General features: G+C 57.0%; 1 protein-coding gene across 3 annotated transcripts in view; it reads right to left on the bottom strand.

Moving 5' to 3' along the window:
* Positions 1 to 410: 410 nt before the first annotated feature.
* Positions 411 to 21,483, bottom strand: part of ANPEP (alanyl aminopeptidase, membrane) — a 41,058-nt gene continuing 19,985 nt past the window's right edge. For all 3 annotated transcript variants that reach the window (XM_079764060.1, XM_079764058.1, XM_079764059.1), the window contains 20 exons: positions 17,341 to 18,145; positions 16,682 to 16,824; positions 16,402 to 16,553; positions 15,932 to 16,058; positions 15,691 to 15,845; positions 15,357 to 15,470; positions 15,092 to 15,235; positions 14,863 to 14,928; positions 14,693 to 14,758; positions 13,020 to 13,195; positions 12,746 to 12,825; positions 10,704 to 10,831; positions 10,559 to 10,614; positions 9,566 to 9,713; positions 5,864 to 5,955; positions 5,367 to 5,477; positions 5,061 to 5,228; positions 3,697 to 3,837; positions 3,271 to 3,352; positions 411 to 1,002 (listed from right to left, as the gene is read on the bottom strand). In XM_079764060.1, coding sequence (XP_079620186.1) covers positions 850 to 1,002; positions 3,271 to 3,352; positions 3,697 to 3,837; positions 5,061 to 5,228; positions 5,367 to 5,477; positions 5,864 to 5,955; positions 9,566 to 9,713; positions 10,559 to 10,614; positions 10,704 to 10,831; positions 12,746 to 12,825; positions 13,020 to 13,195; positions 14,693 to 14,758; positions 14,863 to 14,928; positions 15,092 to 15,235; positions 15,357 to 15,470; positions 15,691 to 15,845; positions 15,932 to 16,058; positions 16,402 to 16,553; positions 16,682 to 16,824; positions 17,341 to 17,942 — 2,904 coding nt within the window. In that variant the 5' untranslated portion in view covers positions 17,943 to 18,145 and the 3' untranslated portion in view covers positions 411 to 849. The remainder of the gene's footprint in view (positions 1,003 to 3,270; positions 3,353 to 3,696; positions 3,838 to 5,060; positions 5,229 to 5,366; positions 5,478 to 5,863; positions 5,956 to 9,565; positions 9,714 to 10,558; positions 10,615 to 10,703; positions 10,832 to 12,745; positions 12,826 to 13,019; positions 13,196 to 14,692; positions 14,759 to 14,862; positions 14,929 to 15,091; positions 15,236 to 15,356; positions 15,471 to 15,690; positions 15,846 to 15,931; positions 16,059 to 16,401; positions 16,554 to 16,681; positions 16,825 to 17,340; positions 18,146 to 21,483) is intronic.

Genomic DNA, 21,483 nt, shown 5'->3' with positions numbered 1-21,483 from the left:
TCCCCAGGTGACAGGGTACCTGCCGTTTCCAGCATGCTACTCTTGATAACAAGGTTACGACTCGACATCACACCCGCCCCCCATGGACCCTGGGGAGGTGACCCTGGCAGGACCCGCTCTGGCCGGGCACCAGGCCCCGCTTCCCCCCCTCCCCCCCCCCCCCCCCCCCCGCCATGGAACGCTGTGCCTGGGCCTGCCCTCCGCTCCCCGGGGCTCCCCAGCACCCACAGTGCTCAGATGAAAGGAAAACGCAGCAGATTCTGCAGGACGGCCCAGCACCCCCTCCCCCACGCCCCCGAGCGTCCCAGACCCCACGGTGCTGCCCACACACCGCTCCCTCTAGCCCAGGCTCCCCGGCTGCCGTGCGGACCCCTCCTGTCCTGGTTCAGTCATGAGTCTGGAAGCTCATCTAGAAATCCTTTATCTATATTTTCTCTTAGAAAAAAAAATATACAGATCTGGTGTCCTGTGGAGTCCCCAGGTCCAGGGTCTTCATGGGAAGGGGAGAGGGCGCAGGCAGCTCCCCAAGGCCGGCCCAAGTCCACGTGGGGCTTTGCTGTCTGGCCCTGGAGCTGGGCTTCCCTGAGATCACCCCTGGGCTCTGGGCGACAGGAGCCAGGCCAGGCCTGGGGTGCGGTTGGCACGAGGGGCAGGGCAGGGGCTGGGAGGTGCTTGAACTGGCTCCACGGACAGAGGGGAGAGAACACGGGCTAGGACTTAGTCCCTGAGGGAGGACGTGGGGCCTCAGGGTACGGGAATGGGGGTCCTGCGGGGGGAGGCGGGGGAGCCGCGGGGTCAGATGCCTGTGGGCACCTCCCGTGTGGGCCAGGCGACTGCACAGACTGGGGACTATTGGCTGTTCTGTTTGAACCACGCATGCACCGCGTCCTTGTTCTCCTTCACCCACTTGATGTTGGCTTTGGTCTTCTCCAGGGCCTGCTCCAGAGCCCGCGTGGCTGAGCCGAAGCCCGTGTCCATGTTGTTCTTCTTGAACTGCTCCAACTGCCGGGGAAAAGGGAGCGAGTCTCAGCCCAGGCCGGTCTGCGGCTCTGAGCAGAGGGGCCCCATCCTGGCCCTCCCACCCCCCTGGGGCCAAGTCCTTATCGGGAGCAGAGCTAAGAAGTGACGGCCCCCCAGGGTTCAATCCGGCTCCCAGATGAGTTAGCCTGCAGCGCGTGCTTCTTGACGGCATGGACTCTCGGTTTTTAATTGAATTGCAGTCTCAATCCAATCAAGGCGGGAGAGAGTGGCAAATGAAACACACACCATGGCAACCGAGCAGCTGAATTGAAAAGGCGGCCATTTTCATAATACAAATGACCCAGTTGCTTCGACCAGTAAGTGGTTTGTTTGTTTGCTTTTTTTAAAAAAAAGATGTTACAGATTAAAAAATGCATTAGTACTGGACATTGTAACTAGGGCAATTAGACAAGAAAGGAAGAAGTAGAACGGCCTCTACTTGAAGATGACATGATCTGTACACAGAAAATCCTTAAACATCTACAAAAAGAAGTTATTTGAACGAAGGAGTCCAGCAAGGTTGCAGGATACAAGAGCAATGTGTTAAAATCAGTTGTATTTCTACATAGTAGCCATGAAAAATCTGAAAACAAAATTAAGAGAGCAGCTTCATTTTTAAAAAAGAAAAAGAAATCGGCCCCCTTGCCGAAACCGGTTTGGCTCAGTGGATAGAGCATCGGCCTGCGGACTGAAAGGTCCCGGGTTCGATTCCGGTCAAGGGCATGTGCATTGGTTGCGGGCACATCCCCGGTGGGGGGTGTGCAGGAGGCAGCTGGTCGATGTTTCTCTCTCATCGATGTTTCTAGCTCTCTGTCCCTCTCCCTTGCTCTCTGTAAAAAATCAATAAAATATATTTTAAAAAAAAGAAATCGGCCCCCTTGTACATGGCTGGCAGGGATGTAAATTGGTACAGTTACTTTGGAAAACATTTGGGCAGTCTAACAAAAAGTTAACCATAGAGTTACCAAATGACCCAGCAATTCCACTCCTCGGTGCATACCCAAGAAAAATGAAGACACATATGTTCACTCAAAAATTTGTACATGAATGTTCATAGCAGTGTTATTCAAAATAACCAAAAGGTAGAGACAACCCAAATGTTTTATCAGCCGCTCAATGGATTAGCGAAAGTGGCATAGCCAGACAACGGAATAGGATCAGCCATAACAAGGAGTGATTCATGCTACGCCATGGATGGACCTTGAGAACATTATGCTAAGCGAAAAGAAGCCAGACACAAAAGGTCACATGCTGTATGTGTCCATTGTATGAAATGTCCAAAGAGGCAAACCCAGAGAGACAGGAAATAGGTTAGTGATTGCCTGGGGCTGGAGACGGGAATGAGGAGCAAGGGCTAATGGGTGTGGGGTTCCTTTTAGGAGTAGTAAGAATGCTCTAGAATTAGGTGGTGGTGATGGTTGCGCAACTTCGTAAATATACTAAAAACCACTTAAAATGGTGAATTTTATGATATACGAGTTATGTCTCACATTTTTTTAATATCTCAATTTAAAAAAAGACAAAGCAACCTAATGCAATGAGTTCACTTTGGCTTCTAATTCAAACATATCAATGACAAAAACTTAGAAGATTTGAAAACGGCCTGGGTATAAGATGATCATTCATTTTCTTGGGTTTGCTAATAGCAGTGACATAATGTTTTTAAAATTCCTTTGTTTTAGATAGGACTAAAGTATTTAGAGGTGAAGTTACATAATATCAGTGATTTGCCTGAAAATTTATCCACCCCCACAAAGTATCGGGAAAATGTTCTTAAGTGTTCTAATTGAGTAATGGGTATATGAAGGTTCATGATTTTATCCTCTTTCCTTTTTGCCTGTACAGAAATTCCAAGAGAACTTTTTGGATTGAACTGGACAGCCCTGGCTAGTTTGGCTCAGTGGGTAGATCGTTGGCCTGCGGACTGAAGGGTCCCAGGTTCGATTCCGGTCAAGGGCACATGCCTGGGTTGTGGGCTCCATCCCCAGTAGGGGACGTGCGGGAGGCAGCTGATCAATGATGCTCTCTCATCATTGATATTTCTATCTCTCCTTTCCTCTATGAAATCAATAAAAATATTTTTGAAAAAAAGAAAGAAAAAGAAAAAATCTGGACACCCAGCTTCCCCTCTCAATGAGGGAGGCCTGGCTACAAGGAACCCACGCTCCCTGGGCCCACCCTCGGAGGGAGCTGACTGGCGGCTGCCCCCTTAGACCCGGGATGGTCCCCGGGGGTCCCAGGGCTGCTTACCTGCTGCAGCTCGTGCTCAGTAGAGAATCGTCGCGTCACGGCCTGGATGAGGTTGGAGAAGGAGAAGGAGCCGCCACCGTAACTGCAGGTCAGGGAGAGAGATGAACCGTGAGGAGGGCAGGAACTAGCACTCAGTGACGGACAGGCGACACTGCATCCGCACAGCTGCCCTGTGATTGGTCCATCTTGTAGATGAGACGCAAGGGCGCACTCAAGGGGACCTGAACACGGGTCTCACGACACTCCAGACATCACTCCCACCAGCCAGACTTTCTCTTCCCTCCAAGTGGGAAAAGGGACGACCCATCCCTCATCTGCTCTTTCGATGCCTGCCCCCACTCCTGTGCAGGGCTCACCCCTCTCTCCCAGCCCTGCTGTGTTCTGTGCACACATTCTGCACCCCTGCCGTGCTCGCAGCCAACTCACTCATTGAAGAGCTTCTTCCAGTTGATCTGGACGAAGTCCCAGGCCAGGGTTTTCCCGATGACGTTGCCGGCGATGCTGCTGATGGTGGAGGTGGCGTCCTGCTTCCGGATGAGCTCGGGGTTCAGGGTGTAGTTCAGGTACCTGTGAGGGCAGGATCTGCGTTAGTGATCACGACCAAGGGCTGCAGTCAGATGATTCTACAGACAGCCAGGCTGGCACAGGAGCCTGCCCTCCCCCGACAGCTGTCCTCCATCCTTGGCCATCCCCTCGGCATGCCAAGGGCTATAAGACCCCTTGGTCCTGCCTCCCTCTTGTAGCTGGGACACTGAGGCGCCTGTGCAGGATCACTGGCTAGGCCAGGTGTCATGCCTGACATGACCTGGTATTTGACAGCTATCTGACAGGGAATGAAGGAACAAGAGCTGCGAGCCCTGTTCCATGCAGGGTGGCCACTCCTGACTTTGACTGAGGCTGGTCCTGCTTTACTGGGCTCTAGGAGATGAGGCACACAATGGGAGCCAGGGGCGTGGGGGTTGGCCTGCACATCCAGAAGGACTGAGGTCCAGCTGTGCCACAGCCCTTCACAGAGAGGGAAACTGAGTCACTGTCAAGGAAAGGCTGAGAGGCTATAGCAGTTAAAAGCACAGGACAGCCGAAACCGGTTTGGCTCAGTGGATAGAGCGTCGGCCTGCGGACTCAAGGGTCCCAGGTTCGATTCCGGTCAAGGGCATGTACCTTGGTTGCGGGCACATCCCCAGTGGGGGGTGTGCAGGAGGCAGCTGATCGATGTTTCTCTCTCATCGATGTTTCTAACTCTCTATCCCTCTCTCTTCCTCTCTGTAAAAAATCAATAATATATATATAATTTTTAAAAAGCACAGGACATGAGCCCTAGCTGGTTTGGCTCAGTGGATAGAGCATCGGCCTGTGGACTGAAGGGTCCCGGGTTCGATTCTGGTTAAGGGCACATGTCGGGGTTGCGGGCTCGATTCCCAGTAGGGGGCTTGCAGGAGGTAGCCGATCAGTGATTCTCTCTCATCACTGATGTTTCTATCTCTCTCTTCTTCTCCCTTCCTTTCAGAAATCAATAATAAATAAATAAAAATACAAGAATTAAATACTTAAATAAAAAAGCACAGGACATAAGCCCAAACTTGGGCTTGATTCTTGACTCTATCCTTCCTTAAAGCTTCTTGACCTTAGGCAAGTTTTCCGAGCCTCAGTGTCCCCATCCGTAAAATGGGAACATCCTGCCCCCTGTGCAGTATGGTGAGTGTGCAGGCCCCTGTGCGGCCGGTTCTTCCTCTTCCACCCGGGATCCCGGTGGGGAAGGGAGCTCGCCCGCCGTGCCCGCAGGCCCTCACCTGTTCAGGATCCAGACCTCCTTGCTGCAGGCCAGGGCTGCGCGGAGCTTGTCGGCTTCGTTTACCAGGGTGGCTTTTTGGAACTGGTCCCAGGCGAAGTCCCACTCCTCCTCGCCGCCCTGGGCGATGGCGTTGCAGTAGATGGTGGACCGCAGGTTGGGGTGGATCCTGGCGTGGGGGGTGGGGGTCGGGGGGAGGCGGTCAGCAGCGGAGCAGCAGCGGGGAAGGTGGGATCAGGTTCTGATGAAGACAGGGCTAAGGGCTTGAGGGACGGATGAGGCTCGGGGGGGCGCAGGGGACACTCACGGGTTGTTATTGGGGTCAGCCATCCACTTGGAGAAAAGGTCGGACACCAGCTTCTTGCATTCCTGGACCCCACTGGAGCAGGCTGTGCTGATGGCATTGACCTCGTTGTACCTGCCCCGGGGACACTTGGTCAGACTGGCCAGGGCTCCCCAGCTGACACACGGCTCCAGGAGGGGCGGCCAGGCCGGGGCGCTAAGGACCCCCGCCATGTCCTCTGGGTCCCCCTCTGCTTTATGCCTGGGGACCCATAGGGGCCGGCCCCAGCTTCCCCATCTAGGATCTCAATGACCAGGTCGGTGAGGGGACCTCGGAGTTTCAGTTTGGTCCTTTGTGCAAAGAGGCCAGATGGGCCACCGGCCCCTCAGAGATGGCCGGGCCCCTGCTGGTGGGGGAGTGGAGAAGTCCGGGGGACACTGCCTGGGCGTTGCTCTGGACTCCCCGGGTCAGGGTGGCTGGGGGCCCCCATGACCTCCAGACCCAGAAGAGGTCACACTCACTGGTCCATCAGGTTTTCGGGGCGATTCGTCCAGTTACCGGTGAGGTTTCCAAAATAATAGAAGAGGGGCGTGACCTGCTTCTTCAGGTATTTCTGAGGAAAAGAGAACAGGAGCAGCTTCAAAGGCTAGACTCCAGCCGGGCCTGCCGAGGGCCCCGAGGGGCCTTGTGTGGGTGGGCAGGATAGGGTTGGGTCCCCTCGCGCCCCCCCGCCGCCTGATTGTAAATGTTCTGTGTTTATTGTGGGGAATTTGGGAAACAGAAAACCATGCAGAAAATACAAACCACCCGGAGCTCACCAAAACGACAATTTCCCAACTGATGTGTGCACTTTGCCCTTTCCTACCGAGCGAATCGACAAACCTGCGCCCTGCACCTGGTACCTGGCCTTGCGCCTAAGCCCCACCCCGTGGAATTTATTTTATTTGTTTTTTAAATCCTCACCCGAGGATATTTTCCCATTGATTTTTTAGAGGGAGTGGAAGAGAGAGGGAAAGCCAGAGAGAAATATCGATGTGACTGAAACACATCGATTGGTTGCCTCCTGCACGTGCCCCAACCAGGGCCTTAGCCAGGGGTGGGGGTGGGGAGGGAGCCTGCAACCCAGGCATGTGCCCTTGATCGGAATCGAACCCGGGGCCCTTTGGTCTGCAGGCCGATGCTGTAGTCACTGAGCCAAACCAGTTAGGGCCCCATCCATCCCATGTTATTAAAGTCCTTCGCGGGCTCTGTTTTTGTTTTCATATACATACATTATTTTAATTGATTTCAGAGAGGAAGGGAAAGGGGGAGAGACCTAGAAACTGGGGATCAAGCCCGCAACCCGGGCATGTGCCCTTGACCAGAATCGAACCCGGGACCCCTCAGTCCGCAGGCCAATGTTCTATCCACTGAGCCAAACCGGCTAGGGCCCTTCACAGACTCTGGCTCAACAGGGTCGATTGTCACGTGTGCCAACCAGAAGACACAGCCAAACGTAAAGGAATAAACCCCAAGGACAAAGAGAGTGGGCGAGGCAAGAGCAGGGGGCGAGGCATCCACACCACTGAGGAGCAGGAAGGCGGGAGGAGGCGGACAGGCTTGGCAGAGTGACCTGCCTGTGGAGGGATGGAGGGGGGGGGGGCGGGGGGGCGGGGACAGAAGCAAGGGACCTCGGAGGCAGGCTCGGCATGAGAGGGGTAGGTCTGTGGGGGACAAAGGGAGGCGGGGGCTGTAGAAGGGCGATGGAGGCCAGGGCAGCAGAAGGAGGAATTACTCCCCTGGGCCCCCCTCCCTCCCTGGGCAGACCCCCCTTCCCCACCACCGGTGAGGCTTATCAGAGGGGCTCAGAACTGGGAGGTCACGTGGGAGAGTGGCCGGCCTGCAGAGGGGAGCAGAGGTGAATGGAGCATACGTGCTGCATGGAGGTGTCCCCACTCGCCTTCCCCACTCTAACCCACCAGCCTCACAAAACAGAGGATCCCGCTCTGAAGACTGAACGGTCTCAAGGCAACACCCCCATGAGGAGTCACTCGGCCCCCCAGTCACCCCACAGGGAGACCTACAGGCGACAAGCCCCACCACTCTACGGGGCTTCTAATCACTTTTTTAAAAAATATATTTTTTATTGATTTTTTACAGAGAGGAAGGGAGAGGGATAGAGAGCTAGAAACATCGATGAGAGAGAAACATCCATCAGCTGCCTCCCACACACTCCCTACTGGGGATGTGCCCGCAACCAAGGTACATGCCCCTGACCGGAATCGAACCCGGGACCCTTGAATCCAAAGGCCGACGCTCTGTCCACAGAGCCAAACCGATCAGGGCTCTAATCACTTTTTATTTGCCTCCTCCTCAAATCCCAAGTGGCAGCTCAGCCTCCAACTCAAAAGAGACAAAAGCCACAGGAGACACAGAGGAAACCAGTCAACAGAGGAAGAAAAGGAAGTTTCGGGAAAGCCTGTGATGACCGCCCTTGGCCCGGACGGAGGCCCGGACGCTGAGCCAGGAACAGCGCTGGGAAGTTTACAGACAGGAGCGGGGAAATGAACACAGCCCGTGGAGGAGAGTGGGTGGGCAGGTCCCGGCGGGCAGGACAGAAAGCCAACACGCTGCCCAACACAAGAGGGGAGACGCCAGGTCCAGTCCGCCAGGAAAAAAAAGGAGAGGAAGAAAGTTGGAAGGAGCGACACAAAAATGTGCAGAGCGGAAGGCTGAGAAGGGCCCGCCAGGATTGAAGGAAGATCCCACAGCTTCCAGAAGGGGAAACTGGCCACGTTCAAAGAACCGGAAAAGAGACAGGCTCGCCCTAGGCCAGTGGTCGGCAAACTCATTAGTCAACAGAGCCAAATATCAACAGGACAACGATTGAAATTTCTTTTGAGAGCCGAAAACCGACTTCTGCGCATGGGCCACGAAGTTTCAATCGCACTGTACGTGCGCGCCCGCACGTGGTATTTTGTGGAAGAGCCACATTCAAGAGGCCAAAGAGCCGCATGTGGCTCACGAGCCGCAGTTTGCCGACCACTGCCCTAGCCGGTGTGGCTCGGTGGATAGAGTCGGCCTGCAGACTGAAGGGTCCCGGTTTCGATTCTGGTCAAGGGCACGTGCCCAGGTTGCGGGCTCGATCCCCAGTGCAGGGCATGCAGGAGGCAGCCGATCCATGATTCTCTCTCATCATGGATGTTTCTAGCTCCCTCTCCCTCTCCCTTCCTCTCTGAAATCAATAAAAAATTATTTTAAAAAAGACATAAACTCTGGGTTTCTCAACAGAGACTAGACATGAGTGCAGCAAGCCCTGAGAGGTTTTCGAGGAATAATTTCCAAGGTGGGAACTTCTAAACCCAGGTGAGCTCACGCCGGTGTGAAGGTGGAATAAAGGCATTTCAGACAATCAACCCTGGGACGTCCACCTCTCACAAACCCTTTCTCAAAAGTCCTGGAAGGCCCTGGCCGGTTTGGCTCAGTGGATAGAGCGTCGGCCTGGGGACTGAAGGGTCCCGGGTTCGATTCTGGTCAAGGGCATGTACCTTGGTTGCGGGCACATCCCCAGTAGGGGGTGTGCAGGAGGCAGCTGATCAATGTTTCTCTCTCATCGATGTTTCTAACTCTCTATCTCTCTGTAAAAAATCAATAAAATATATTTAAAAAAATAAACTCCTGGAAGATGAGACAGAAAACTTGAGGAAGAACCCAAGGACTCTGAGTCCAGGAGAGCGACCTAGCCTATGAGCCGAGGGGGGTTGAAGAAAGCAGGGGTGTCTGGGCAAAGATGGGGGAGCAATGCTGCTGTATTATCTGATACATTTGCATAAGACGGACAAAGAAGGAAATAGAAGCATAGCATTCTGTGCGGCTCAGCCAGGCTGCGTAAATAACGGCAACAAAGTCAATGCCACACACCGAGGTGACCCAATATTGTGACAGCCGCATCAGGAAGATGAGGTGACGCCAAGGTAATTACAACCTCATTCACCATAATACCTCACGTCATAGCAAGTTCATGTGAAAAATGTTTAATCAAAAAATGACCTCTTCAAGTATGAGCCAGTGGCTCCATAGTGTTCCGCCAAATGGATATGCTACTTAACCAACCCAGCTTTGAGAAGTGTTTTGGGGCCGGGCCGGCGTGGCTCAATGGCTGAGCATCAACCTAGGAACCAGGAGGTCACGGTTCGATTCCCAGTCAGGGCACGTGCCCCGCCAGCCTGGCCCTCCCTCCGTACCTGCATGGAGCCGTAGACCTCGGAGCCGTCAAACATGAGCTTGAAGTAGCTCAGGCTGCTCAGGGCGGCCTGCCAGGGCAGGTATTCTGTCTCGTTGATCAGGAAGAGGGTGTTGTCCAGCGCCAGGGTGATGGGGACATGGCGGGCACTGGGGGGTCAAACAGAGGGGCTCAACTTAGCACCCCCAGCTACTCCTCTCTGGGAACCCCAGCCGCCTCCTGGAGCCTGAGGTCCCAGAGCCCCAACTGCACCAGCTCCAGTGTTCACTGGGGTGGGGAATGTGGGTGCTGGGCGATTCCACAAACAAGGCCAGCCAGGCCCTGCCCTCCCCCATTGCCAGTCACAATCTCTTGCTTATTATCCCCATTGTAAAGATGAGGCTCTAGCCAGTTTGGCTCAGTGGATAGAGCGTCGGCCCTGGGACTGAAGGGTCCCGGGTTCGATTCTGGTCAAGGCACGTAGCTCGGTTGCAGATTTGATCCCCAGCCTTATCGGGGCACGTGCGGGAGGCAACCAATCGATGTGTCTCTCTCACATCCATGTTTCTCTCAATCTCTCACTCTCCCTTCCACTCCCTCCAAAAATCAATGGATGCCTAGCTGGTTTGGCTCAGTGGATAGAGCGTTGGCCTGCGGACTAAAGGGTCCTGGGTTCAATTCCAGTCAAGGGCACCTGCCCAGGTTGTGGGCTCGATCCCCAGTGTGGGGGCGTGCAGGAGGCAGCCGATCAATGATTCCCTCTCATCATTGATGTTTCTTTCTCTCTCTTCCTCCTCTCTGAAATCAATAAAAAAATATTTTTAAAAAACCAATGGAAAAGTATCCTCGAGTGAGGATTAACAACAACAAAAAAAGAAGACAAGCCTGCTGCTCACATTGGGGGGTGGGGGGGACCCTTCACACCTGCAGGTCAGACTCAGGGTTTCTCACTATGGAAACGCACTTGCTCACGGCACAGAGCCTGTGTGGGCCCGAGGAGGGAGGCGACACTCACCTGGCCAGGTCAAAGGCGTCATGGATGACTTGCGCCCGATTGAGGATCGGGATGACCTAGAAGGAGCAACAGAGGCTGTGACCTCAGGCCGTGACCTCGGGCTGGGCCTGGGGCAGGGGCCCAGGTCGGGGTGGCAGACACCCACCGACAGGTTACTCTGCAGCTGAGCCTGAATCTTCCTCCAGTTGTCCAGGTCGTAGTTCACCTGGTAATAGCCCGTCACGTTGACATTGAGCAGGACCCACTCGTTGGTGGTTTTGAACTCATTGTGAACTGTGGGGAGAGAGACCGGAGCTGGGGCGGGGTGGCTCAGAACACCAGAGGCTGACCCTTGACCTCCTCCCTCCAGGCCTCAGCCAAGAGCAGCCTGGTGCGGCTGCCGGGCAACAGCTGGCCACCAGCCTCTGGGGCAAAGCCGAGGAGAGGGGAGGGGGAGGGGCGGTGGCAGGCTGCCCGGCCGATCTCGCTACCTCTGGCGGGCTGGTGACTTCGGACAGACCACATGCCATGCCTGAACCTCAGTGCCTGCCTGCCGCCCAGAGCTCCAGGTGCCCGGGCCAGTGCCAGCTACCTGGGTACCTCTACCCTCACACCTCCAGTCCACTCAGACTGCCCGTCTCTTCAGTGGGGTTTAGCGCCCCCTCCTCCCTGCTCTCCCTTCTAGCCTTTCTCCTGGCAGCCAGAGGGGACCCTTTCACACCCGCAGGTCAGACCCAATCATTTGCCAACTTCCCAGCTGCCCCAGCTCCTCCCGGCCCAAGTCTCTCCTGCCTCCATGCCTTGCACTTGCTCTTTCCTCTGCCTGAAACGCTTTTCTTTTTTAAAAATATATTTTTACTGCTTTCAGAGAGGAAGGGAGAGGGAGAGACAGAAACATCAATGATGAGAGATAATCATCGATCGGCTGCCTCCTGCACACCCCCTACTGGGGGTCGAGCCCGCAACCTGGGCATGTGCCCTTGGCCGGAATCAAACCCGGGACCCTTCAGTCTGCAGGCTGACGCTCAATCCACTGAGCCAAACCAGCTGGGGCCTGAAATGCTTTCCTATGACACCAATTAATCCAGCTAACTGCTACTTTTCCTCTAAGACTCAGGACACCTCCTCCGGGAAGTCTTCTCTGACATCTCTCCGTGAAGTTGAATCTCCCTTAATCCCAGCTCCTGGCCCCTGTGCCCAAGTAGCCCAGAGGCCAGACACGCCTCTGTGAAAGCACTCAGCGCAGCTCTAAACGTTTTCATTGCTTGTCTTCCTTCCATTCATCGGCAGCCTTGGCCTAGGGCAGAAGATGACTTGGCTTGACCTTGGCTTCCTCAGTGCCTGGTGCTGGTCTAACATTTCATGGGGATTGTCTCCTTTAATGCTCACACAATCCCGCGGGGGTAGCTACTGAACAGCCCCATTTTATAGGTGAAGAAATGGAGACCAGACAGGGATGGTAGCTTGCTCGGGGTCACAAAGCTGGGCAGCAACAGCAGAGTAGAGATTAGAACCAAAGGCAGGCAGGCCTGGCCGGCGTGGCTCAGGGGTTGAGCGTCCACCTATGAACCAGGAGGTCACGGTTGGATTCCTGGTCAGGGCACATGCCCGGGTTGCAGCTCGATCTCCAGTAGGGGGCGTGCAGGAGGCAGCTGATCCGTGATTCTCTCTCATCATTAATGCTTCTATCTCTCTCTCCCTCTCCCTTCCTCCCTGAAATCAATAAAAATATATTAAATAATTTTTTACAAAAGAACCAAGGAGCCCTAACCGGTGTGGCTCAGTGGATAGAGCGTCGGCCTGCGGACTCAAGGGTCCCGGGTTCGATTCCGGTCAAGGGCATGTACCTTGGTTGCGGGCACATCCCGGGTGGGGGGTGTGCAGGAGGCAGCTGATCGATGTTTCTCTCTCATCGATGTTTCTAACCTTTTGCACTCGGATGTCTAGTGTGACTCGACATGGTTAGCATTGGTAGCAAAGGGTTAGCGAGTGCAAAGGGCTAACTCACTATCCCTCTCCCTTCCTCTCTGTAAAAATCAATAAAATATATTTAAAAAAAAAAAAGAACCAAAGAAGGCAGCTCCATTTGGGGAGTGAAGTGAGGAAGGAAGCTCTGGCCGAGGTGGTGGGAACCCCAGCACGTGGGCCAGGAGCTGGGAGGGGGGAGCGGGGGCGGGGCTTCTGTCTACAGGGGCAGGCCTGCATTACTCATGGAGGCTCCCTCCAGCCAGGTGTCTTTCTGCAGGTTGCCATTTTTCAGAGACGAGATGTGAACAATCCACTGGTAGCTGCAACAAGAGACCCGAAGGGGGGGGGGCGGTGAGAGACGGCAGGCCGTGGCCACCACCAGAGCAGCCCTGCGCAGGCTCCCACTGTCTGCCCGACTCTCTGGCACCACGCGCCCCCCCCCCCCCCCCCCCGCCTCCTGGCCCTGGTGAGGCCCCTGGGAACCCGCCTGGGGGGTGGGGGGCCGTCTGCTCACCCGAAGTCTGAGGGGCGGGTGACATTGGAGTCGCGGTCAAGGAGGAAGTGCTTCTGAGAGACGTTCCCTGTCTTGGTGTCCAAGGTGATGACAGGGAAGCCCATCTGCAGGATCCAGCGGTCCATGATGGTTTTCACATCCTGAGGCAGTGTGACGGCCGTCTGCTGGTCCACGGCCTGGAAGGGGACACACAGGGGAGGGAGCCGTCAGAGCGAGGGCGCGAGCCGTGGACAGACACCCCGATGGGGGCCTGGGGCCGGGCGGAAGGTGGTTGCTGCTGTACTCATTGGCCTTTTCTCTCTCTTTCCATGCATATGTATTGTTTTCATAATAACAGCAAAATGCCAACCATGCCTGTGAATAACTGAGAAAATAAAAATGACAACAGAGCCCTGGCTGGTTTGGCTCAGTGGATAGAGCATCAGCCTGCGGACTGAAGGGTCCCGGGTTCGATTCCGGCCAAGGGCACATGCCTGCGTTGCGGGCTCGATCCCCAGTAGGGGGCATGCGGGAGGCAGCCGATCAATGATTCTCTCTCATCATTGATATTTCAATCTCTCTCCCCCTCTCCTTCCTCTCTAAAGTCAATAAAATATATTTAAAAAATAAAAATAAAAATAAAATAAATAAAAATGACAACAGGGCAAAGAAGGTGGGCAGAAGAGTGTGCCGGAGGGTATAGGCTGAGAAGGGGGAGGCTCCGGGGGCTGCAGAAAGAGGGGGCTCAGGAAAGAGGGAACCGAAGGGAGGGATGGAGTTGGCGGGGCACCTGGCATGGAGGAGGGCTCCCCTTTGCAGGAGGTGTGGGAAACTGAGGCAAGGCAAGGAAGCCAGTGGAAGTGGAGGGGAGGGACTGAGTCGGTGAGGGAGGCGGGGAGGGAGGGGGCAGGTTCCTGGCAGATGGAACCTGGGCTGGAGCTTGGCCAAGAGGCCCCTGGAGCCCAGCTGTGACTGTGACAAAGCCCTGGTCCCCTCTCCCTGGCCAGACTAGCCTTAGAGCCAGGGCACCTGGGGGCTGGAGGGGTCATTTGGGGTGAGGAGGGCCCCAGGGAAGGGGTGGGGCCGCTGGGGGGGAGAGGGAGGGGTGGGGATGAAGGAGAGAGGGCAGACTCCAGCCGAGGAGAAGCAGGGAGGGGCGGCGGAGGGTGGTCAGAGGGTCTGCCCCACAGACAGGGGCTGCTCGGGGTGGGTCTGAGTTGACAGGAATGCCAGGTGGGGCCGGATGGGAAGGTCCCAGCTGTGCTGAGGGTGCGGGGTGCAAAGTCGTGCTGGGGAGGGGCCGGGAGGGCACAGAGCAGCCAGGGCTGCTGGGCAGGCTCCAAAGTTCCCGGTAGAGGCGGGCTCAGGCCTGGGAACCGGGAGGCCCGTGTCCTGAGCACTCAGAGGGCTGGATTCCTGGGCTCCCATCACGGAGCTCGCTTCGGGGTGCGGCAGGCCGCCTGGTCTGCGGGGTCTTGGCCCACGGTTCTCACACCCCCTCCTTCAAGGGGCCATCGCAGCACCCACTTTCCCGATCACCCACCGAGGCTCCAGATGACCTGCCCGGGCTGGTGAGCCGTGAGCCGGCACATTCCTTTACACAGGTGCCCCCCTCCCCCCTGGGACATCTAGCATCTCAGGACCCCAACAGGATGGCTCGGGGGGGGGGGGGGGGGGGCGGGGCTGTTACCCACCTTCTGCAGGCTGTCCCACAGGTCCAGGTAGGTGGTGCTGTTGTAGGAGTAGGTCTGGAGGTAGGACTGTGGAAAGAGGTGAGGGCTAAGCTGGGGCCCCAGGCCCCACCACTCCGCCAGGGGGAAGGCCCCCCACCCCCACCCACCAAGGGCTGGCCCAGCGCACTCACCGCCAGGCCCTTCTTGAACAGGTCCTCCGTCAGGAAGCTGGAGAGCATCCTGAGCACAGAGGCTCCCTGGGGAGGGGGAGGGGTGCTCAGAAAGCTGTGCCCAGCCAGCAGGACCCTGCGACCCCCACCCGGCCGGGACAGGTGCTCCCGGAGCCCCCCTCCCTCCCCATGCTCCCCCCCCCCCCCCCCCCCCCGCTGTCTCGGGACCAGCACGCATGCCCGGCAGCACCTTGCTGTAGGAGATGGAGTCGAACATCTCGCTGATCTGGGCCGGCGTGTTGACCTCCTGGGCTGGGGTGGACAGCGGGTGGGAGGAGGCCAGGGCGTCCACCGCCATCACCCGGTACAGCTCGTTCTGCACTATGATGTCTTTCTGCAAATCCCCGGCCGCCGTCAGGAGACTGTCCTGGGAGGGGTGACCCAGGCCTCCCCCCGCCCCACCCCCAGCCCCACCCCCAGGCCCCAGGCCCCAGGCCCCGGCACAGCGGGCTCACCAGGTTCCAGGAGGGCTCGGCGTGGTCAGCACCCAGGTACTCCACGTAGGAGGCGAAGCCCTCGTTCAGCCACAGGTCGTTCCACCAGGCCACCGTCACCAGGTTCCCAAACCACTGTGGGGGCGGGGCGGGGGTCAGCCCTGCAGCCCCCCATACCCCCCCCCTGAGCAACCCTCCAGGGGTGCCCCCCATGCCAGGGGGGTGACATCATCGTGACTCCCGCCTGCTAACCCTCCTCCCTTCCCGGCTGCCGAGGGGGGACCTGTGCCCCCGCCTCCTGGAGCGCCCCGCCCCCCACTTCCTTTCCCTGCACCCCGCAGGCTGCGCCGGCTACCTGGTGGGCCAGCTCGTGCGCAATCACGGTGACCACCCGCTCCTTGTTGCTGCTGGAGGAGGACTCTGGGTCGAAGAGCAGCGAGTTCTCTCGGTAGGTCACCAGCCCCCAGTTCTCCATGGCGCCCGCGTTGAAGTCGGGCAAGCCGATCTGGTCTGGGGAAGCCAGGAGGTTGGCAGGACGGCCGGCCTCTGGACATGGAGGCCCCCCCCACCCCGCCCCCGTGAGACCCCTCACTCACCGGATTTGTCCAGGGGGTACGGGGTGTTGTAATGTTGGGCAAAGAAGTTGAGGATGCGGCCTGTCACGTTCAGGGCATACAGGCCGTGGCCAGCCGCGGTTGCACTGGGGCGAGCCCAGATCCGGATCTGCAAAGAGGACGGAGGGGGGTCAGGGGCCCTCTTGGACCTGGCGCAGGTGGGCCGAGTCCAGGGCTTGGATGAGGTGAAGCCAGGAGGCCTGGTCAGCAGAAGCGCGGGCTGGGGGTCCCTGAGGGGCTTTGGGTCCTCGGGAGGATTCTTTGGGGGATGACAATGGCCATAACCGCCACGTCTGTCTGGCACCCATGGGTCGGGAGCTCCCTTCATGAGGAGGGACCCCCTTTTCAGACACAGAGACCGAGGGTCAGAGAACTCCCCAGAGCTGGGGTAAACGGGAAGATCCCTCAGGCAAGGCCAATCCGGGTGAGGACGGGCGGGCCCAGCTTCGTACCAGGACTTCTTGATTGGTCGACATGGTCTCTGTCATGTTCACATACGTGAACTCGCTGACGATGTAGGCCAGCAGGTAGGTGGACATGACCGGTGTGGTGTGGAACTCGGTGACGCTCCACGTGGGGTCTCCGTCAAGTGGGACGCTGGGACCTGGGCATGGAGCATTCAGGCAGGTGGGCGCGCGTCCTGTCTCCGGCCCTGCGCCCCCCGCCCCGGGGCGCCACTCCCGGGGGTGGGGGGGGGGGGGCGCTGTGTGGCCCCAGGACAGACCTGCTCACCTTTGGGCAGCATGTTGGACAGGGCCGTGAGGTTATGGGGGTGGATGAGGGTGATGTTAAACCTGGCCTTCATGGCGGGCTCATCAAAGCACGGGAAGGATTTCCGGGCATCGGCAGACTGCATCTGGGTCGTGGCCAGCACCCTGCCCAAACCAGGTGTTAGCGGGTTGCCCGGGGAATGCGTGCGCCCGTCGGGGTGGGATAGCGGGGCTTGAGGGTGTTTCTGGGCGTGCAGGGGGAGGGGTGCCCGGAAAGCTGGTCTGGTCTAATCCCTGCCCTCCCCGCCTGTGCATCAGCCTCGGATAGGCCCGCCGACTCTGGGAGATCAGAGCTCCTTCCGGACTGAGGACAAAGTCCCCGCGGGCTCATCCCTATGCCAGCTGGGAGCCCACCTCTCTCTCCTCTGCCCTCAGTTTTCCTGTCCAAACCGGGGACACGTTCACCGCTCGTCCCTGACTCCCTACAGTGGGGTGGGGAGGCCTCCGGGAAAGGGTTTGTGGTAGCTGCTCCCCGGGAGCTCCCTGGGAAGGAAGGGCCCGGCGAGGGCTCCCGCGGGTTCAAAGGCCTCGAACCCACACCCTCCCCGGGCCCCGCGGCTCCAGCTCTGCCTCCGCGCCTGGATCTGCCCGCAGCACCGGGCAGGCCGCGGTCCAGCTTACTTTTTGTCGTTGCCGTCCATGTACTCGCTGCGGTAGAAGCCCGCCAGGTCGTCGGCCAGCTCGCCCTGGAACGTGCTGCTCATCTCGTACATGACGCCCGCCTCCAGCTGGCCCTTCAGGTGCACCACCAGGTACTCGGTGACCTCCACCAGCTCGGTCCTGTCGATTTCGGGGGCCTTGGAGCCCCCCAGGGCCTGCAGGGCCACCCTGTGCCCCTGGGTGTTGGTGTAGTTGAGCTTCTTGCTGTGGATGATGATGAGGTTGGTGGGCTCCTGGCACGTGAAGCGGACGGTGCTGGAGCCCGTGAAGATGTACAGGCCGTTCTGGGGTTGGAGGTAGGGCCTCAGCGTCACCCGGTAGGAGTCGGGTACCAGCGACCTGGGGAGGCGATACCGGTTCCACGGCTTGCTCTGGTCCAAGGTGGTGGTGGGCATGGTGGGGGGGGTGGTGGACATGGTGGGGTCCGCGGCCGAGCTCTCGGCATTCTTGTTCTTCTCCTGGGCATACACCACGGACAGGGCGATGATGGTGCAGGCGGCCGCCACGCCCAGGACGATGCCCAGGATGCCTAAGCCCTTGGAGATGTAGAAGCCCTTGGCCATGATGAGGGTGGGAGTTCGGGAGGCTCAGGACAGGCAGGGAACAGGGCACCCTGGGGCCAGGCTTATATCCCAGAGGGGAGGAGCCCCAGAGCCCGCAAACTGGGCAAAAATTAACCAGGGCTCAGACAGGCAAAGGTCGCTGGACTGGGCAGGGGCGAGCTCTGCCCAGGCTCCGGAGAGGAGGCCCAGGAACCGTGCACCTGCTGGAAGCAAACAGTATCCAGTTACAGGCTGCTGGCTGCCCGGAGCCGCACCCCCACCCCACCCCACCCCCCTCCTGAGGGGTAGCCGGTGCAGTGCTATCTGTGTGCAAGCTGAGATGGTGGGGACAGGAGAAGGGGGATCTGGGTGAGAGTGAGGAAGAACTTCCCAGGAACAAGAGGTGGGAGATGCAGAAAAGGGGAGAGTGGGTTTCTGAGTCAGGAATATACTGGGTCTCCCCTGCGGCCGGAGCTGGGGGGGTGCCCAGCCCCCCTGCATTCCTCTAGAGCAGGCTGGCTCCCAGGTGCCCCCCCTTTTCCTTTGTCCTCAATTATCAGCTCACTGAGTAGAATGAGATAAATTGTTTTGTCCTTTTTTCCCCTTGGGTTAATCCTCACCCGAGGATATTGTTCCGTTGCTTTTTAGGAAGAGTGGAAGAGACAGGGAGAGACAGAGGGATGTTGAGAAACACATCGATTGGTTGCCTCCTGCACGGGCCCTGGGCTGGGGAGGAGCCTGCAACCCCGGTGTGTGCCCTTGACTGGAATCGAACCCGGGACCCTTGGGTCCTCAGGCGGACACTCTATCCACTGAGCCACACCAGCTAGGGCTGTCTTGCCTTTTTTAAGACAGGAGGCTTAATCTCTCTCTTTTTTTTAAAAAAAATATATTTTATTAATTTTGTACAGAGAGGAAGGGAGAGAGAGTTAGAAACATCGATGAGAGAGAAGCATCGATCAGCTGCCTCCTGCACACCCCCTACTGGGGATGTGCCCGCAACCAAGGTACATGCCCTTGACCGGAATCGAACCTGGGACCCTTGAGTCCGCAGGCCGACGTTCTATCCACTGAGCCAAACCCGTTAGGGCTGAGGCTTAATCTCTTGACCAGCCATGACCCTGGGTGGGTAGCTTTCTCTTTCTGAGACCTCTTTCCTCATGACAGTCTTTTTTTTTTTTTTTTTTTTTTTAATATATTTTATTGATTTTTTTACAGAGAGGAAGGGAGAGGGATAGAGAGCCAGAAACATCGATGGGAGAGAAACATCGATCAGCTGCCTCCTGCACAGCCCCCACTGGGGATGTGCCTGCAAGCAAGGTACATGCCCTTGACCGGAATCGAACCCGGGACCCTTCCGTCCACAGGCTGACGCTCTAACCACTGAGCCACACCGGTTTCGGCCTCATGACAGTCTTTCCCTCCCTTGTTCACGAACAGATTTAATGAGAAAAGATAGAAACACCACAGAGCGGAACCTAAAAGTCACCTCCCCGCCCCCGTTTCTTACCCAGGGCTTGGCCACGGCCTCTTTTGCTATCCTTGGCAGGAATGAGAATAGCACTCATCCTTCTCAATAAAAAGGCAGAACTGCCCCAGCCGGTTTGGCTCAGAGGAAACTGATGCCCAGTCTTACCCTTCCCATCCACCAGCCTAGATCCTCAAGCCCTGACACCGCCTGCCCCTCACCCCCACGTCCAGCACCCCCCGCCCCCCATCTCACCACTCCTGGGTCAAAGCCACTCTCATGGTTTATGTGGACACTGCTGTGCCCTCACCCACTCCCCACATCCCACTTCCACTCAGCCCCCCTCAAACCTCTTCACCAAACAAACTGGATCGTTATTTTCTACTGAAACGGGCAGGATACAATGTTCCCCCAAAACTGCTCCATCGAGCCAAGCCCACCAGAACTATGGCAGCCGTCAATAGGCAGCTATAAAACAATGGTCCAGAGACGACTGAGACATCTTTTAAGTGTGTTTTTCTGACCTAAAGCCAAGCCATCGCCCAGCTGGGTGTGGCTCAGCGGTTGAATGTCAACCCTGGAACCAAGAGGTCACTGATTTGATTCCCGGTCAGGGCCTATGCCCAGGTTGTGGGCTCGATCCTGAGTAGGGGGTGTGCAGGAAGCAGCCGAATTCGTGCACCAGGCCACCAGTGTGCGTGTGTGTGTGCGTGTGTGTGTGTGTGTATACACACACTATATATATATATGTTGTTTTGCCCTTTTTTTAAAAAGCCAAGCCATCAATCACTTAGGGACCAATTCAATATCTGGTTGGGAAAGTCCCTTCCCACATCCCATAGTAAGTGTTGCACAATCACAGAACGCTTTACTTCGCTGACATATACCCAGATCTGCGTTCCAAAAAAGAAAAAGCCTGCTAACTCACTCCTTGTTAACCCCACAACTTCCATGTTCCTAAGCCATAGAAACCCCTCGGCCCCACATTTGGGGCACAGAACTTGGGACCCTATCTCGGTGTTCCCGCCCTCTGCAGAGCCTCAATAAATCTGCCTTCGCTTTTATCAGTGTCCCTGGTTCAACTTCTTTTATATCAGGAGACAAGAATCCAAACTTGTTGGTAACACTGCTTAAAACCTTCCTTTTGGTCTTGGAATCTAAACCAGATCTAAAGGGACCCAAATTCGAGTGCTCTCAGCCTGCCCACGGCACAGCCTCATTCTCACCCCACTCCCTCCTGCCTTGGTTCTCCAGCCTCTCTGGACTTCACCCAGCTCCCTCACCACAGGGCCTTTGCACATGCTGTTTCCTCTGCCTGGGTCATCTTCTCTCCCTTCTTACCCTGGTTCATTCCTATTCACCCTTCCAGTCTTTCTCAGAGAAGATGCCTGACCTCCCTGGCCAGGTCAAGCTCCTATTAGCTCCATTAGCACCACACACCTCTTCTTCGAAGCCCTGTATCTCAGCGAGTTTTCGATGTGATCTGTGTGGTTGATGACTCCAGCCCTGCCCATTTCCCCAATGGACTGGAGGCCCCAAGAGAGCGGGGGCCGGGGGCGGGGGGGGGGGGCGCTGGTTGCTTCTGTTTACCAACACTTGGCACATACGAAGGAGTAAATGAGGGAGTCCATTCAAGGGGTCTCACCTTCTTTTCTTTTTTTTTTTTTTTTTTTGTATTTTATTGATTTTTTACAGAGAGGAAGAGAGAGGGATAGAGAGTTAGAAACATCGATGAGAGAGAAACATCGATCAGCTGCCTCTTGCACACCCCCTACTGAGGATGTGCCCGCAACCAAGGTACATGCCCTTGACCGGAATCGAACCTGGGACCCTTGAGTCCACAGGCCGACGCTCTATCCACTGAGCCAAACCGGTTTCGGCAGGGGTCTCACCTTCTTGAAGCCTTTCTAGCCCATCTCCGCTCCTGTCCCTGCCCCCACGCTTGCCCTGGGAGAACGGCCTCCCCCTTCCAGCCCACTTCCACTCACAGCAAGCAGGCAGGACTCACGTCGGGGCCAGATGCCCCTCAGGACTCCCGTTTGTCTGCTCCGTCAGCTCACCAGCTCCTGGAGGACCTCATTCACCTGCCCCGCC

Source organism: Cnephaeus nilssonii (assembly GCF_951640355.1).
Source record: "Cnephaeus nilssonii genome assembly, chromosome: 24".
Taxonomy (NCBI): Eukaryota; Metazoa; Chordata; class Mammalia; order Chiroptera; family Vespertilionidae; genus Cnephaeus; species Cnephaeus nilssonii.
The sequence above is the reverse complement of the archived record's forward strand: the minus strand, read 5'-3'. Positions and strand labels throughout refer to the sequence as shown.